This window comes from Prosopis cineraria, unplaced genomic scaffold (assembly GCF_029017545.1).
Source record: "Prosopis cineraria cultivar Desert tree isolate PC_DT_omini unplaced genomic scaffold, ASM2901754v1 PC6, whole genome shotgun sequence".
Classification (NCBI taxonomy): domain Eukaryota; kingdom Viridiplantae; phylum Streptophyta; class Magnoliopsida; order Fabales; family Fabaceae; genus Prosopis; species Prosopis cineraria.
In genome coordinates, this window is record NW_026555337.1 from 2,079,118 (window position 1) to 2,097,485 (window position 18,368).

At 36.5% G+C, this 18,368-nt stretch overlaps 3 protein-coding genes across 3 annotated transcripts; 1 reads left to right on the forward strand and 2 right to left on the reverse strand.

The window, feature by feature from the left end:
* Positions 1–320: 320 nt before the first annotated feature.
* LOC129312707 (BTB/POZ domain-containing protein At5g60050) lies at positions 321–3,253 on the reverse strand. The gene is made up of 2 exons (XM_054955385.1): positions 2,239–3,253; positions 321–1,592 (listed from the first exon to the last, which is right to left on the reverse strand). The coding sequence occupies exons 1-2, from the start codon at positions 2,851–2,853 to the stop codon at positions 645–647; spliced, it is 1,563 nt and encodes a 520-aa protein (XP_054811360.1). The 5' UTR covers positions 2,854–3,253; the 3' UTR covers positions 321–644.
* A 1,141-nt stretch (positions 3,254–4,394) lies between these two features.
* On the forward strand, positions 4,395–8,357 carry LOC129312543 (uncharacterized). Its single transcript, XM_054955198.1, has 4 exons — positions 4,395–5,015; positions 5,134–5,520; positions 5,611–6,153; positions 8,085–8,357. Exons 1-4 carry the CDS (start codon positions 4,509–4,511, stop codon positions 8,184–8,186), a joined length of 1,539 nt encoding a protein of 512 aa, XP_054811173.1. The 5' UTR covers positions 4,395–4,508; the 3' UTR covers positions 8,187–8,357.
* Positions 8,358–15,204: 6,847 nt separating this feature from the next.
* Positions 15,205–18,126, reverse strand: LOC129313756 (probable serine/threonine-protein kinase PBL7). The gene is made up of 5 exons (XM_054957122.1): positions 17,868–18,126; positions 17,044–17,303; positions 16,732–16,921; positions 16,213–16,604; positions 15,205–15,778 (listed from the first exon to the last, which is right to left on the reverse strand). Exons 1-5 carry the CDS (start codon positions 17,974–17,976, stop codon positions 15,353–15,355), a joined length of 1,377 nt encoding a protein of 458 aa, XP_054813097.1. The 5' UTR covers positions 17,977–18,126; the 3' UTR covers positions 15,205–15,352.
* Positions 18,127–18,368: the final 242 nt, after the last annotated feature.

Here is an 18,368-nt window from a genome sequence, read left to right on the forward strand (position 1 = left end):
TGTACTGAGTGAAGCACAATTTAAGAATTTTCACAATTTTTATTTGAAGACAAGAACTGATTATGCAGTAAAAACACTTGAATAAAAAAAATTTCTCAAACAAAATAACTACAAATGAGATGTGTCTGAAAGCATGTTAAAGTAAAATCTTGGCCCATCGGAAAATTCTAAATCATTGATTTAAAACTCGAGAATTTGTAATGATATACTAGGGTGAGCTTGAGCCTTTAACCAAAACAAATCGCGTTTGAAACATCGTATAAAACGTAATGGCCTTCTAAAGTACTTTTCACTCGCGCGTACAAAAGTTTGGCAGAAAATAAAAAAATACCGATAAAATTTAGAGCTCAATAGGTTAAGAAGGGAGGGTCATCCATGGCGATGTTGATAACAATTAACAATTCAACGAGAGAGCAGCAACGGCAACGCCACTCCATTTGTTGCCCCATTCGTTTCCTCAGTATTTCCAGTTCGTCTACCCTTAAATTTGTCTTGACTATGTCACAGGGCAAAAAAATGCCAAACCAAATTTGAACAAAGCCGAAGACAGCAGAAGCTAAGAGTGTGGAAGAGTCACTAGTTATGTACAAAGATGATTAAAATTTCTTATTATTTTCAGTTATTTAGAAGTTTTAGCATACCTTTCAGGTAGGGTATTCACAAATACTTATTTGCAACTGGGAATCATCCTGCTCAGCTGAATATTGTCTGATGAAAGCCCTTCTCCACCAAATCTCAAACGCCTTCTGAATATTGGGACAGTCATCTCCTTTGTTAAGAAAGCGATCAAACCAATTGAGTAACACAGCCTGCTGTTGAAGTAAAGGCAATGTGAGTATGGTTTGGCTTAATCCGTCCTCCACCAACTTCCTATCAACAGCTCTGGAAGATCTCCTTATCCATCCAAAGTCCTCATACAGAGCTTCTAGCCATGTCGACAATAAGGAAAATCTCGTTTCTTTTGGCACCAGCACGTGTCCCCTTCCAATGGCAATACACAGTTGAGCTGTGATCCTACTGATCTCATGGCGGTAGATGGTTGGAATTTTTGAATGAAGCGTAGCAAGCTCTTTCTGATCTGCCCATATTTTGACAAAGTCATCACCCATTTTCTTACCGATTAAAATGTCAACGATCCACTGAATATTGTCTGCTTCACGAGTAATTTCACTCATTAAAACTCCTCGATTTTGATTCTCGTCCATGCTTGTAGCTTCAGATAAGCACAGCACAAGAGAACTAAGGCATCTATGGCAAAGATGATAGAGCGTGTCTTTAGAAACATCGAGTCTGCTGCTATCATCTGATGCTTCTTTAAGCAAACGAGATATGAGAGTTTTCATTTCCCTGCGAGCTTTGTCATCTTTTGCTTGCAGAACACCACTCATCAGGCTCACAAAGATGTCATCGGCTCTGACGGAAGTAGATGGATCAGATAATACTCTGAGAAGAACTTCAGTTCCAGGGTCATGAAGCTGGAGATGATCTATCTGAGATATGACGTCTGCCTCCTCATCTTCAGACCAAGGAACGGCTTCTAAATACTCTACGCATGACATAACACCTAGGTCAAACATGATAGCTGCCGATACCTACAACAAAAGGTAAGCTAATATTAGAAAATAAATAGTCACAAGCCTATAAAACAAAAAATAGATAATAAAAAGATGAAAAATAAGGATAAAAAGTGAACAAGTCACTCTCAGGGTTGCCTTTTCGCAAAATATTGATGAGATTCAGAAGATGAGGAGGGATATCTTTCAGCAAGCACACAAGGCAGACTGACCCACTGAATAGGGTAGAAATTTAAGGGAAAAGGAGATTGGATGCTTAACATCAAGATTAGCGTGTGTGCCTTTAAGTTGTAGATAATGTGACCCCGTGTGTGCGCGCTTTTGGGTTGGTAAATGGGATTTCAATTTCCTAGATTAGCTTGTTAGGAAAATGTAGTCTGCAGAGCTAATCATAAAGAGAAGCGCCATCAATTCGCGGAATATCACTGATCAAAAACCAGACGGAATGTTCCCAGATATATATTAGTTATGAACATCCTTGAGTAATTAAGCTGTTATCCATTACCCTAAGCTAACCAAGACCAGCATTATTCAACTGAAAATGACAATGAGCGTGTACTTCAAAGTCAATGCACTGATTCGGAAAGGAAACCAAAGTTTTTCGAAGCATTTGTGCTAAGTAAATAAAGATGGATAGACCAAAGGAAGCAGATGAAGCATTTACCTTGAGCAAACTCAAAACCTTAGAAACCCCCTCACCCATCAACCTCCTCTTCAAATCCTCACAGTACATCAATACCACAGTTTCAACATACACCTCCACATCATCACAGTCGCTGATCTCCACCGAGTGCGAGACCCCACGATCACATCGAAGCTTCTCGGCGAAGAATCTGCTCTTCTCTGTGAGCACGCTCTTGTGAACGTCCATGGAAGCCTTAAACCCGTCTCTCGAAACAACCGTAAGCCTCAGATCCCCAGGTCCTCCCCAATTAGGGTCTCGAAACGGCGCTTCATCCAGAAGCTTCGACACCCGATCTTGCAGCTTCCGACGCTTATCATCGGGTAGCTTCGATTCGCGATTTTGCTCTTCCGACATCATTTCGTAAAGGGTTTGGCTCTGAGCAGGTCGAGCCTGCATCTGAGTTGGGGTTTGGGACTGAGGCGATGCAGAGAAAGGGGGTGGCGGCGAAGAGAAGGTCTTGGAGGGTGAGGATGAAGGGGAATACACCATAGAGATAGTCCTGGAGGGCGAAAAAGAGAGAGCTGGATCTGATATGAAACCCTGCTTTATCATGGCTGAGACCTCTCTGGCTGTGAGTGCATGTTCGCTCGCCATTGAAGCCCTGCGCGCCTTCACAGAGCTGTGAAATGCGAATGCAAGAACCTTGCAGTGAGATTTCTTGAGCACCCAGAGAGAAAATAAAAATGGAAGAGAAATTCAAGTGGAAATAAGAATTCCGAAAAATGCCGGGGGATTAGATTGGGAGAGAAAGCAGAGACACGGGCGAGAGAATCCAACAATGTAGCGTTAGTGGCTGCAGGAGGGAGGGTAAGGATAGAAGATATGAAACACATCTCTAGTGAAGTAAAGCTCAACCGTAACAAGAGCCGAACATTTACGACGCCAATCATAGAACAAGACTGCCTCTTTAAACTTTCATATTTTCATCACAGTTTAACAAACAAACTTGTTTACCAGCGCCAACATAATTTGGCAAAAACAGAAAATAATAGTAATATGCAAGAGCTCAGTCCTTTGACCAGAAGAAAAGCAGACTCCAATGGCCCGTCAAATTATTGCATATCCGTACAAAATATCGCCTAAACACGTCTGCCTTAAAAAAAAAAAAGTTTTAAACTTGAATGAACTTACAAAGGTTGAACAAATGAAGTTAATTAATTAAAAAAAATATAAGTGCAGAAACATTTTCTTTGTCCTCACTCCAAGCCCATATTGAGAGGAAAGAATTGGCTCTTTAACTTTCTTGGTTATTTTATTATGATTTGTGATCAGGATTGGTGCTAATCCGCTTCTTTTGAGGTCACTGTCGAATGTCGATGGTCCCGAAGACAAAAGCAAGTTCAAGGGGTTCAAGCTCGTTCAAAGGATGTCGTCGATCTCCATGATCTAATAATCACAGCTTAAACTTTTGGGTCAAATCACACTCCTTGATGTCTTGACTTTCCATTGGTTGGGATGTTATAGAATTCAGAGAACCGAAACCTAATCGATGGTTTGGTTAAGTTGTCGTGGCACTTAACAGTAGCCAGTTACAGGTGTAACCAACTACATCCGCGTTCAGACTCAGACACACAAATCAGAATCTGTGTTAGAATGAAGGCAGATGTGACAACAATTTTCACTTCAGAAGTTAGTCTTCATGGGATTACAGCTCAGGAGATGTGAGTGTGCGACCATTGCAAGTAGATTTATACGTTCACATCATTTAGCATTTTATATCTGATAATAAAACTCGCCTGAACAGATCCATTTTTATAATTGGACTGCGTGATCTACTTAGTACTTTATTCTTCTACTTTTTTGGCTAAAATACTTTATTCTTTTTCAACTCAATGTGCTGATTTTTTAAGGCCCAACAACATGTTCTGATCTTTGTTTCAATAAAGGAAGTTCCCAAAGTAGGCCCAAATCACTATCATCTGGCCGATGATTTGGTTTAAACTTAAAGGTTAAGGTTGATTGCAATTTAGGGTTTAGGCTGCCATATCCAAATAAAACTCCGTCTGGGCAACTAACAATTTTCAACCTCCCTTCCATCTTAATAGCATTTAACTTCGCTTCCCTCTACAACAAACCTCACTTCAACAAATGATTAAATGCAAAACCAAAATTCAAACTCTCTCTGATCCGAAAAATTCTCAGTACAAACTCCCTCCCGAGCAAACAGTTGTCCAGTATTCCTGACAGACAACCTCAAGAAAACAGAACAGGACACTCAAGAATCAATATACTCTGCACAGCAACGCATCATGCACCATAACCATAGTGGCTCTGGCTCTGGCTCTGGCTCTAGCTCCAAGAGTGTTATCACATGGCTCGCAGTTATCGTCATCATGCTCTATTTTCTCCACTCTTCCGACCTCTTTGTCTCCCCCTTCGACAAGCCAGAGTGTCCTAACAATGTAGACCTGGCTACCTCCCAAAACCTTCTTCAGATCTCAAACACCACAATCTATAACGAAGAAAAAACAGAGGACGAAGAACCAGAAGACGTTGATACAGAGCAAATCGTAGCCCAGTTACCCCCCGAAACACCTCGCATTCTACCCACCGAGCTGAAACACGTCGTTTTCGGCATAGCAGCTTCCTCCAATCTGTGGAATAATAGGAAAGAATACATAAAGACGTGGTGGCGGCCAGGCGAAACTAGAGGAGTTGTATGGCTGGATAAACGCGTCAGAGTCCGAAGGAACGAAGGATTACCGATAATTCGAATCTCTGCAGACACGTCCAGATTCAAATACAGGAACCCTCAGGTGATTATGGATTTATTTAATCTTTTGATCCAGTACAACACGAGCGTAATTATCCAATGTGTGTGCGCATATATACATTAACCAATGCTGATATATGCATGAAACGAAATCTCGTCAGGGAGACAGGTCGGCGTTGAGGATATCGAGGGTGGTGTCGGAGACACTGAAGCTGAGGATGAAGGATGTGAGGTGGTTCGTGATGGGAGACGACGACACGGTGTTTGTGGTGGACAACGTGGTGAGAATACTGTCCAAGTACGACCATAGGCAGTATTACTATGTAGGGAGCTCGTCGGAGAGTCATGTTCAAAACATACATTTCTCGTACGCGATGGCATACGGAGGGGGTGGATTCGCCATCAGCTATCCATTGGCCATGGAGCTCTCCAGGATGCAGGACCGTTGCATCCAGAGATACCCCAATCTGTACGGCAGTGATGACAGAATTCAAGCTTGCATGGCTGAGCTTGGGGTCCCCCTCACCAAGGAAGCCGGGTTTCATCAGGTAGATAGCTGCCCCTGAAAATTAAATCTTCTTATCAATGTAGTTTAGACGTGAAATGAATTGATGTGGTGTTCATTATGATGCACGCAGTATGATGTGTACGGAGACCTATTAGGGCTGCTGGGGTCACATCCAGTGGCTCCTCTAGTGACACTGCACCACCTAGACGTGGTGGAGCCAATATTCCCCCGAGTGAGTCGAGTGCGAGCCATACAGCGCCTGATGGAATCTGTGAAACACGACTCAGCAAGCATCATGCAACAATCGATCTGCTACGACAAGAACAAATACTGGTCCATCTCAGTGTCGTGGGGTTACGTGGTTCAACTGTGGAGGGGCATAATATCCCCGAGGGAACTAGAGATGCCCTCAAGAACCTTTCTTAATTGGTACAGAAGAGCTGATTACACTGCTTATACCTTCAACACCAGGCCCGTCTTCAGACACCCTTGTCAAAGGCCCTTCGTCTTCTACGCAAGCAAGACTCGATATGACTCCGCAAGGAGGCAGATCATTGGCACTTATTTTCGTCATAACTCTAAGCCTTCTTTCTGTCGTTGGAAAATGGACTCGCCCCAGAAAGTTGATACCGTCGTGGTTCTCAAAAGACCAGATCCTCTTCGATGGCAAAAGGTAGGAATTCTCATAACAAACTAATTAACTAACTGGTGCATGCTGTATGATATATAACGTGTATATTCAGACGTCAATTATGGTTATTCCCATTCATTCTTCTTATCAGAGAAGACTTGGGACGCTTTTTTTGTTGCTTTAGATACTAATAAGTGTCAAGACGTATAATATGACGTGTAGTAGCATCAGAATAGGTTTTGATGCAAATACAATAGCAGTGTCTTAGTCAACTGATTAAAACTTTTATGTTGTATCTAGGGGTGTAAACCGGCGAGTACGGTCCACCCGTGACTGTACCCGTTACCCGCCCGTTTATGGGTAAATGGGTGGCCACCCGCCCGTACCCGCTTATACCCGTTTGTACCCATTTTTAAATGGGTGCAAACGGGTCTGGGCGGGCCTGGGTCACCCGTTTACCCACAACACCCATTTTTTTAAAAAAAAAAGAGTCAAAACATATAATTTTCATTCCACTAGAACTTAACATAAGTGCTCAAGTAGCATCATTCTAAAAGTTTAAATCTCTGAATAATATAAGGATAAATATTTTAACAACAAATACTAAATAAACAAGGATCAATAATTCTAATTTTTAAAGTGAAAACCCAGTCTCATCAATCCTCATTTATCTTCTTCAGAGTCACTTGATACAGCAGAAGATTGAGCTATTGACTTTTCCTGTACAAGACAAATTAAAACAATTAGATTAGTAAATAATAATATATATTATATAATATGGAGAATTAAAATGAATATAATTAAAATAACTTATTCATATTATTATTACCATTAACAGCATGTAAAGTCTCATCAAAATAATCAATATTAATCTCTTCCAATGGGGTGCATGATGTTGATGATAGCCAATTCTGTGTGCAAATGAGTGCCTCAGCCATTTTTGAAGATAAGGAACTCTTGAAAGTATCTAGTACTCGACCCCCAGTACTAAAAGCAGATTCCGAAGACACTGTGGAGACAGGCATAGCTAACAAATCACGTGCAATCAAACCTAGAACTTTATACTTGGAAGAATTCACTTTCCACCATGCCAAAATATCAAAACTATCATCACAAGCATCAACTAACTCTGCATTTAAGTACTCTTCCACCTCTGAAATTGGTTTCTTTGGACGCTTACTCATTGTAGTGGCTAAAAAATCTTGCATTGCCACATCAATAATTTTTTTAGAAGATAGAGGAACTTGCTTCCCTCCACCACTGGCACTACTATCCCCCATCTCTATACCAATTTCAGATGGTTCACTACCACTAGCTGTAAGAGTTGTAGAGTACTCATCAAACAAGCGATGCAAAAACCCCATAATCTTCTTTTTTATCATTTCCCTCTTCGTGTAATCACCAATAAAATGTTTAAAAGCAACTTCAACATAAGAAAATTGATTTGGGGAGCTTAAGACTGGATTGATTTGGGGTTTTGGACAACTGGACGAGGTCACAAGGCGTGGGTTCTGATCTGACTCTAGAGCTTGGACTGGATCACTGTGGACAATAGCAGTTGCACTAGCAGACCACTGGACTGAAGTTTGCCAAAAAAAATATAATATATATACGGGTGGGTATGGGCCACCCAAGGGTTAACCCGTTACCCGCCCGTTTATACTTATACGGGTATTACCCGCCCATACCCATTTTCCTTCCCTCACTAAACGGGTATGGGTTGACCCGTTTATAAACGGGTAGGACAGGTTTGGACGGGTTGATGGGTTTTCGGGTATATTGCACACCCCTAGTTGTATCTGTCTGTTTCACTCCAATTCTATACTGGATTTAAACTGTGATTTTTTTTTTAACAATTTAAACTGTATATTTTCTTCAAGGCTTTTGATTTAACAAACGAAATCATTTTTTCTGTATCATACAAATATTAGGGATGCAAAAACTAACCTCAACATGTTTGAATTGGTTTGCAGTCGGCAAGGAGGGATTGTTGCAGAGTTATGCCGTCACGGACAGCCTCGACCATGTACATTTGGGTGGGCAATTGTCGAGATGGCGAGATTAGTGAGTTGTAGCGGCACTGACCAAGGAACGTAACTAGGTGGACGAGGGTTGTCTCTAAATTACGAAGGTTATGATCTTTCCAAGTGATCACAAGATAAAGGCCAAAACCTTGGAGCCTGACCCTATGTTATTCCCAATCTCCTAACAAAGCCTATACTCCCTTGGATCATAATATGTGTTATTGGTAGCTAATTCATCGTTTTATTAAAATTGTTAGTTTTAAAACTTTATTTTAAAAAAAATGTCTACATTTTTATATTTATGTCCTTAGGTTTTTTTATAACATGTGCATGACCTGACCAAAAATATAAAAGAGCAATGGTGTAAATGGTAATTAAAAAACATAAAATTTGATCAATGTTATATATTTTGATCCAAAGGGTGCTTCTAAAAAAGCGATTTATATTGTTTAGAGGGAGTATAATTGTTTTACTTGATTTAAAAGAGCATTTCTGTTTGCTTTTGCTACTGCATGATCAGCGCAATCCAGCGTCTTTCCTTTATTCTCACTGATGAATATAGTATAATTTTTCAGTTAGGTTTATCGAGTTATTATATGCACAATAGTTTCATTATTATCTCTTCACTAATGAGGAAATAGAATGTTGACCTGTGTGCCACACCAGTGTAGCTTAAACCATTAACTTAGATGTTACATACAAGCATTTCCTAGAATAAATACTGATGAGTTATGTGATCATACAAGCATGAGACTTCCTGATATAATAAATCAACTAACCTTTCAGCGTGAGATTTGTTATAGTTACCAATAAAATAAATGTTTCTAAAATTTAATGCAAACAAAGTTTGTAGGTTAACACTATAAATGTCCATCATACATATCCTATACCACTATTACTTATTTACTCACACACCACTAACTTTCTGCCAATAAAATATAAAGTTAAAGTATAAATTTATCCTTAAAGCTTATCAGAAGTGTAATTTATATCTTAAAGTATTTAAAGGTATAATTTTGCCCTGATATTTTTTAAAATGGTACAAATCTACCCTAGTGTAACATATTTATATTTTGACCGTTAGTTTGATCATTTTCTGCCACATGGCATATATTTTAGAGATTAAAAAATAAAAAATAAAAACTAACACATGGCTTGTGGTTTCCTATGCGAGTTGTTCTCTGCGTTATCTTCATCATTGCGTTCTTGTCTACTTCCTCTTCCATTCCAGTTTAATGTTCCTTCGCTATGAATTGAAGCATTCAATCAGACTCAAGCACTATGCACAGTGAAGGGAGAGAATTGAGAAATGACCCTTTCTCATCGAAGAGTTGAACCTCGCTAAAACTTTGTCGCTTGTCTCTACTCAAACCCAAGCCGCGTAAGGTTCAGATTGCGTTCTCAAACCTAGGTTGCGTTCTTAGATCAAGCATATCAAATCGTGTTCTCAAATCACTTATCCTAGATCACCTTTTATTAAACTCAGGCCTATAAAGTTCAAGTCGGAGATGAGCTTTTTTGTGTTTGCCTTCATTGCTTTTCTAGGTACTTGGCTCTTCTTTTCCTGATATGAACACTACCTTTGTGCTTCTTTGATGTGGGTTCGTTAATTTTTCAAACGGATTCTTTTAGGTTTCGCCTCAATTTCAAAAACCACTCACAATTCTCTAAGTCTTTCCCAATTCTTACCCTCAATTCTCTGATGATGCTCCTTGTAAAACCTCTAATTTTTAAACACATAATTAGTACATACTTAACTTTAAGGTAGAGCTACCATGATATTTATAACTAATTTAATAATAAGCAATATCATGGAAAGAAAAGAATCAACATTGGTTGTATAAAAATTTAAAAAGACTAAGTAAGAAAACTCCATATAGATGGGTTTTCATAAATTATTAAATCTCAAGATTAAATTTAAAAGGTCATTTAGCCATTATAAATTAAATTAAAAAGTGTTTGGAAAGCATAAAAAATAATTAAAGTTAAAAACAAGTCAAAATGAGATAAAAAGGGCCATTTTTACTTAACAAGGGTACTTGGCTAAAGCTAGAAAACATTAAGCCGCTGCCAACACTTTTAGAAAAGTTTTGGCTGCAGCCAAATGGTCTTGGGAAGTCTTTTAGCTGCAGTCGAAAATCTATTAGCCGCAGCCAAAGATATAACAGTAACTGTCATAACAGCTTTCCAATCACAAACTTCCGACATGTATAACTTTTGACTCAGACTTCTGATTGAAGTGATTCAATCGCTCACGTGTCAACAATTTCATATTCTAGTTAATGGTTTTCTCATGTCAATCTGACATCAAACAAAGAATTTGGATACTTGAAACCACCATTTCACATTTTTACCTCTAAACCATCAACCAAGTGTCCAAATCTCAAATAATAAGTCATTTACCCACACAAGGGTTTGAACCATACTCAATAAATCCTAATATAGTTGTTTGAATAGTCACAATCATCAAGCAACTCTTGATACAAGAGTTGGCCACTCAACCATCATAAAACACATAATAAGAGGGTGAAAATATAATTATTTACATTCAAACTAAATAATCACTCAAAACACGTTAAACTTATCTAACTTGTCAAGATATACTTTTTCAAACTATCTTGACATATTACCATGGTCAGATTAGGGGTTTGAACCCTTCTATAGCTAAGAAAATCTAAAAATGACTAAATTCAATGTTTAAAACTACAAATGCAAGTAGACTTCAAACTAACATAAGCCAATATGAAAGACCCCTAGTTGAAAAATATTTTATTCAAATTACATATAAAAGATAAAACTAGAGACATTATAATTGATTACTTAATCTCTAGCTTCATAGGCCTTTCATTTGCTCTTAGCTTGATCCTCGTCTATAAATATTAAACAACAAGAGTGAGATAAACATCTTAGTAACCAAGTAATTTAATCAAGCATATTAAAGTGTGGTAATGACAACAATTAAGCGTTTAATATCACATAAGACAAACCAACATTATTCATAACGCATCTTTATAATATGTTTCACATGATCAAATGCAACTACCTTATACCACTCATTATATCATCTAACTAAATTTATAAGCCATTATCTCATATAGGTCTAGCTCATGGGCTAGACTAGCCCAGTTCAGTTATGAAGGGTCACCTAGCCAAAGGCTCCCACACTCACTCTCGGACTATAAATTCCCCCCACTTGAATTTCAAAGTGTTATAAGTGCTCGATCTATACCATCCAATCTAGGACTCATGATACTAAGCATTGTGCTTGACCTATGCTGCACATGCAAGTTGTTGGCAATACTAAGTATATATAATGATGAATTATGCCAATAACTGTGTGCAAACTCAGTGAAGGCTACACCACATAGATTTTCTATCATAATTCCTCTATTATACTAGGGTGAACTCTCATCCATTATGATTATACAAGTTCAATCAACAAATGCAAATATAAGCTTATACACATCAAAGTAATCCATCATCCTCATAATTTTAGAACTTGTATGTTTATCATAGTTTACACCACATTATAGTTTATAATAGTCATTATATAATCAATTCTTAGGCAATCCAAGACTTAAGGGTGTTCAAAATCGATCCAAATCAAAAGGACCAACCCAAATCGGCCTAAACCAAAAGAAACCGATCAAAACCGAACAACAATCAAGACTGCTTTGATTTTTATAATATGAGAATTGATTGGTTTGATTCAAGTTCGATTTTAAGTATAAGAGAATGAACCAAACCGAGCCAAACTTGATTAAAAAATATTACTTATTTATTTATAAAATATATAACCATTTATCTTCAAGAAGCATTTTGCTTTAAATTTTTTATAGTAATAGATAAACATTTTTAAAGGACTTGAATGAAAATACATAATATTAAATAATTATAATAATGATGCTATAACCATCATTTAATTATTTATAACTTGAAAGCCTCAGTATTCAATTTATCTACAAGAAGCATTTTGTTTTAAATTTTATATAGTAAGTTTTTCAATTTATTAGATAAACATTTTCAAAAGACTTGAATGAAAATGCATAATATTAAATAATTTTAATCTTAAAAACTTAGATCAATCTTTATGATTAATAATCGTTATCACATTGAAATAATTTTATTATATTTTTATACCTCTATTTATGAAAAAAAAGGAGCCACAAAGAATTAGATTTAAATTTAATACATAACACCATTATGAAGATAAAAAAAAGAAAAAAAAATTAAATAAGTATATTGAAGCTTGATCCAAACCTTAACCAAACCAAATCGCAAATTAAATTAAACCAAACTGAGTTCCATAAAAATCAATTAGATCTCAATTATGAATAAACTGAATGGTTTGGTTTGGTTTAATTTTTGGCCAAAATCAAACCAAATCAAGCCTATAAGCACCTCTACCAAGACCACAATTCATATTTCAAATATCAAATAACATCTATATAAATATAATTACTAAATACTTCATCACAATGAATCATATTTTATATTTGGGTAATAGTTTAAAATCAACATATTCATCCATAAGCTCATTTGAAGCCATCCATAATAATAATTAAAGTGTAAATGTAGACACAATAATATATTATACTTAAATTTTTAGTTATCTCAACTCTTGGTTTACCAACTAAAAGTACCTGTGAATATCAAATAGAGCCTCTAATAAGCTCAATAACACCGACGATGGTCAATCTACAATCAAACACATCAATAGTCATTAATGACTAATCATCTTTAATTAACTATAATCAAAGCCTAAACTTAAAAATCTCATCGTGGTTATCTACCCACAACCAAATTTATTTTTAGGTTTCATTAGTTCATTTAGACTCTCATTAGTCTAATCAACACTATTGATAACTCATAATATTCTTAGCTCAACTAATTAACTCTAAAGTTTATTCTAAACTCCACTTTTAAATCCTAAAAACATCCTTAACATTATAACCCAATGGTTAAATATTTAAATAAACACTTATTAATCCTATTAAAGTGAAAATTCAAGGTAAAACCACAACCCATTTTTGAACTCTCAAAGAACTGCCCAAAAATATTGATGAAAATGCAAAAGAGAGGAAGAGAAGAGGTTGTAGGCACTTATCCAAGTGATTAGAACCTCCAAATAGGCTCAATTGAGTGCCCACAACAAACTTTAGCAAAGCCCTCTTCGTTCACCTTCAAACTCCCACTCAAACTAATAATTTTTTGAGCTAAAATGTGAATTTAAAAGCCTAAAAATTGAGCTTTGGCAATGGCCAATAAACCTTTAGCTGCGGCCAAAAATCAAAATTCTAGCTTTCTAAATACTGTTCATTTAATTGGGCCCAAATGTGACCCAATACTACCTAAGATCCAATTCTAAGTCTTGATTAAGGTCTAATAGACCTATTAGCTGTCCATATATTATCTTTTAATTTAAGTTAACTCTCAATTATTTAATTAATCCTTAATTATCTAATTAACCTTAAGTTAAAATTTTAAGGATGTTACAACTCCTCATCTAGTAGGGTTCATATTTGTCTCTTTGGTATATTTATGTTGAATTGATAGATTGTATTTCCAGAAATCCTTGTGCTAATGAGAAGAAGCTTTATTATACCATGAAATAGTATGGGTGCATGTTTCACCTGTGGAAACTAACTTTTTTGATTCGAAGTTTCTGGTGTTGTTACTTGATGCAATCTTTAGTCTGGTGTATTTGCGTGATTTATGAAGTTTGAGTTGTTTGTAAAATTCTTGTTTGTTTTATGTTTGCTTTGTAGGGCGTAAAGCTCAATATTGTCATTAATGATGGAGCCAAATCGATCAGTCAAAAGTGTTAGAGGGGTGGGGTTTTTGGTAGGAAAGGCAAGGTCAAAACATTTTTTTTAGAAGGAAAAAAACAGAGATAAATGCCATGGGATGCCACATCATCACAATAAAGTCAATTAACGGTCAAATGTTTGGTTACTTTACGATAGGGTAAATTTGTGCCATTTTTTAAAACGTTAAAAAAAAAAACTTATACTTTTAAATACTTTAAGATATTAGTTACAGTTTTAGCAAAACTTTAAGAGTAAATTTGTACTTTAACTTTAAAATGTATCATAATTAATTGATCATGAGGTTGTTGTAACCTTACCATCTATGGGAAGGGAAAGTTTGATGAATTGATAAAAGAAGATAATATATTTTTAATCATATATTCTATACCACAATATAAGTTATTGTTAATTAATTTATATTTCTAAAAAAATCAGTTAAAATCTTGATTGAAAGAGAAAAATTTATACACTTAAATTTATGTACTAAGGGTATTTATTTTCAATCAAACCAAGATATGTGTATCCTTTATATATTATTTAATCTATAACAAATTCTCATTATTAATATCATTAATATATTAAAACTAACATGTCTAGATTTAATTGGATAAAAATATATTATAAATCTTGCCATATTTTAAAATTTTTTACATCTTTTCAATCATATCCATAAGTGAGAAATATAATATTTGACTTATTCAAAATGCATTCATTAATTATTCAACAAAATAAGGGTGTAATTGAATATACTCCCTCCATTAAAAAATGTAAGATATTTTTAATTGAATCTCACTCCTCAATAAAGTAGTTATCTATTTTTTAATTAATCCTATCTTTTTATATTTACTCCTATTAAATACCCTATAATAAATATAAAGTCATTATTAAGAGAGATATTTTAAAAAAAATGCAATGATTACATCTTGAAAGACTAACAATACCTTATATTTTTTAATATCTAACTTCTTAAAAAATATCTTATATTTTTGAACGAAAGAAGTGTATATATATATATATATATAACATCTACCATATGTCATATATTTTAAATCAAATAAAGTTTTTAAAAAACTATCTACATTGTAGCTTGGATGAGTACTTCTTTATATTTGTTGATATCTTAATATGTATGTCAATCATTACTGCTTAAGCACAAAATAATCTTTCAATATGTAAGACTTGACGCCTCGTTAACTTGTACCAAACACCGAAACCCGTACTTGCTGTACTTGATTCTAAATCCTAATGACAAAACCAGCTCAAACGAAGAAGGATTTTTTTCCCCCCTTTAAAACTTATAAGAAAGGCTAAGATCCAACATAGCACAAGTTATCTTAATAGGAAACAAAAATAGATAACCAGGCACATCCCTACATATACACATGAAATCCCGTGGAGGAAAAATAATTAATTTTGTTTGTTCCCAGATCTGTCCGAGTCAGAATGATTTTCTTCATTCTCAGAATTGTTTTGTTGGGTGCCAGATCGACTGTCCGAGTCAGAATTATTTTCTTCGCTCCCAGATCTGTCAGACTCAGAGAGACTGACATCAAGAAGAGTATGATCATTATGATTTGTGAGTGGATCACGGCTTGCCCTAGATCTGGGCTTGTACGAAGAAGTTTGATTACTGTGAGGATCATATTTCTGGGAAGCGAGGAAGTTGAGAGCAGTGACAACGTCAGCAATCACAGGTCTCATGTGAGGCTTCTCTTGCACGCACATGGCTGCTATAGCCAGGGCTTGGTACAATCCTCTCACTGGATATTGACCTTCAAGCGATGGATCCACCATTTCTGTGAATCTTTTCCTGTCTTTGAACATTGGCCTTGCCTGGAAACACCTTTCAAAGCATTAACTTCTTTCCAACTGTATTCTAGTTATTAACATCCATATACCAATATAAGTTTAATAATTTTCTACCTGTCATTTTCATTTGTGACCTATTAAAGAAACTCAATTCCGCCCATTAAAAAGACTTGAGTTTTTTTCCAAAGAAAACTGTGATGATTAAACTGGGGAAGTTACCTAAAAAAATGATCAAATTGAAAAGGGGGTAACCTTTCAAGATTTTTTTTTTTTTTGAAAAAAAAAAAAAAAAAAGGAAATCACTTTTTCAAACAACTCCACTTGCAGTCCATTTTTTCTGCCACAACACACACTCGAACAAGGACAAGACGACAACAGAAGTAGAATTAACAAAAAGAACAGAGGATTGTACCAGGAAGGCAAGTAAGGAAGAGAAAAAATGAGATATGGTGACGCACCCAAGAGACCAGGTTTTGCTGTTTGGCAGGTCTTGAGTTGTCAAAAGCTTTTTTGCCGGTGATAAGCTCCAAAAGAACAACGCCAAAGCTGTAAATGTCGGACTTAAAAGTTAATTGACCAGTCATGGCGTAATCTGGAGCGCAGTAGCCATATGTGCCCATGACCCTAGTTGAAACATGGGTGTCTTCTCCACTCGGGCCTACTTTTGCCAACCCAAAATCAGACAACTTGGGATGATATCCCTCTCCTAACAATATGTTGGAACATTTCAGGTCTCTGTATATCACTGGCGGCCTCATTTTGTCATGCAGATATTCCAAACCCCTTGCCGTTCCTGCTGCTATTTTCATTCTTGTGTTCCAATCTAGAGCTTTTCTACTGGCAGGAAGATCTGCAAGAATTCAGAAACAAGAAGAAAATCTCCATCAACTTCGATCCTTTTTGGAATGTAATTAACTGGGTAGTTGAAGAGAAGGGGGGAAAAAAAAAGGAAAACAAGAGTTTGTGAGTAGTTGCACCATAGAGATGATTCTCCAGGGATCCCAGAGGCATGTACTCATAAACCAACAATCTGTGTTGTCCCTTGGCACAGAATCCTAAGAGTTTGACGAGATTAGGGTGGTCTGCCGTACTCAGTGTCAACACTTCCACCACAAATTCCCTCTTCCCTTGATGCCCATCCGGGTTCAGTTGCTTTATAGCGGCCACCTACACCACCCCCAAATTTTTTTTTTTTTCAAAAAAAGGGCTAAATCCCATCGAAGAATTGCATGAAAGAGAATTTATATGTGTGTTGATCTGCTTTTGCTTAATGATGAATATGAACGAACCTGCTTCGTTCTCTTCAAGTATCCCTTGTAAACTTTGCCGAAGCCTCCTTCTCCCACCAAGCAATCTGACCTGAAATGACCTGTCGCCTCTGCGAGCTCATGGAATGTGAAAGATTTTGCACGATTCAGATTATTCACTTTTCCGTCCTTCGGAATTTTGCCTTCTAAATTTAAGGCCTTCATCTCCGGAGAGAGGCCATTAGGCTTAGAACAAATAGCTTCCTTCTTCATATTCACGTTCCAGTCTGCTTTAACATTATCTGTAATACGTACACGATACACGTGAGGGACAGGGCGAGATCATAGAAAACGACATGACACAGACATTGATTTGTTGATATTACAGGAAATAGATAATCGCCCCTGCCAGAAACTATTGCAGATTGAAGCTCTCGAAAGATACGAAGTATTAATACTGAATCTCTCCTTAATACAGTTTCTGGGAGGTGGTATGGATATATCAGAAACTGCTAGCATGCAATAAAAAATATATTCTGGTGTTGAATGAAAAAAAAAAAAAACCAAATCTACAATCATCTATTTTTTGTTTTTTCAAAAAGACGTGTGCCGGAAAACAGACTTCCAGAAAGAAACAAAGGATCCGGATGCAATAGTCTGTAACGAAAACACGAGTGAACTTGGATCAGTTCAGGACATGACCAAATCCAGAATTTTTACCCGCAAAAAAATGTACAATAACTTTGTTCAGGAATTTTATTATTATTATTATTTGGGTGCAACATGGCCAAACCAAAAGTATTTGATGTGTTCTGGGTTGAGCATGGATTCGAGAAAAGTGAAGAGAAATGAGGAGGAGGATTCACCTGCAACAAGGCGATGGGTGGTCGTCTTATCGCAGCGTACGGGGCATTTAGAATTGTTGTGAGTGGAGGATTTGTTGATTGGTTCGCGAGTGCAGAGAAAACAACCCATATGGTTCGGAGTCAGTGTCGGAGCCAAGCGATGGAACAAGGCAGAGGCCAAAGCAGAGTCTCAAGAAATGATAAGAACTGCACAGAGAGAGAGAGAGAGAGAAGCAGAGAGATTCAGAGCCTTGGAAGGCCCCTCGGGCTGCCTCTCATGTTGTTCACGGCGTTTTGCTGCTTCCGATAATATATAACAACGCAACAGCTCTAACAAAATTGTTATATATTAAAAAATTGTTATATATTAAGTCCCTAATCAGGTGACGCCAAGAAAACGACAACGAGATTTCTCTGTGTCATTTCGAACCATATGATGATATCGCATTGTTAGTTACATCTGATTACCTGCTCTGTGGTAATTTCCATATTTCGCTCTAGTTATGAGTACTTTTACAGGTA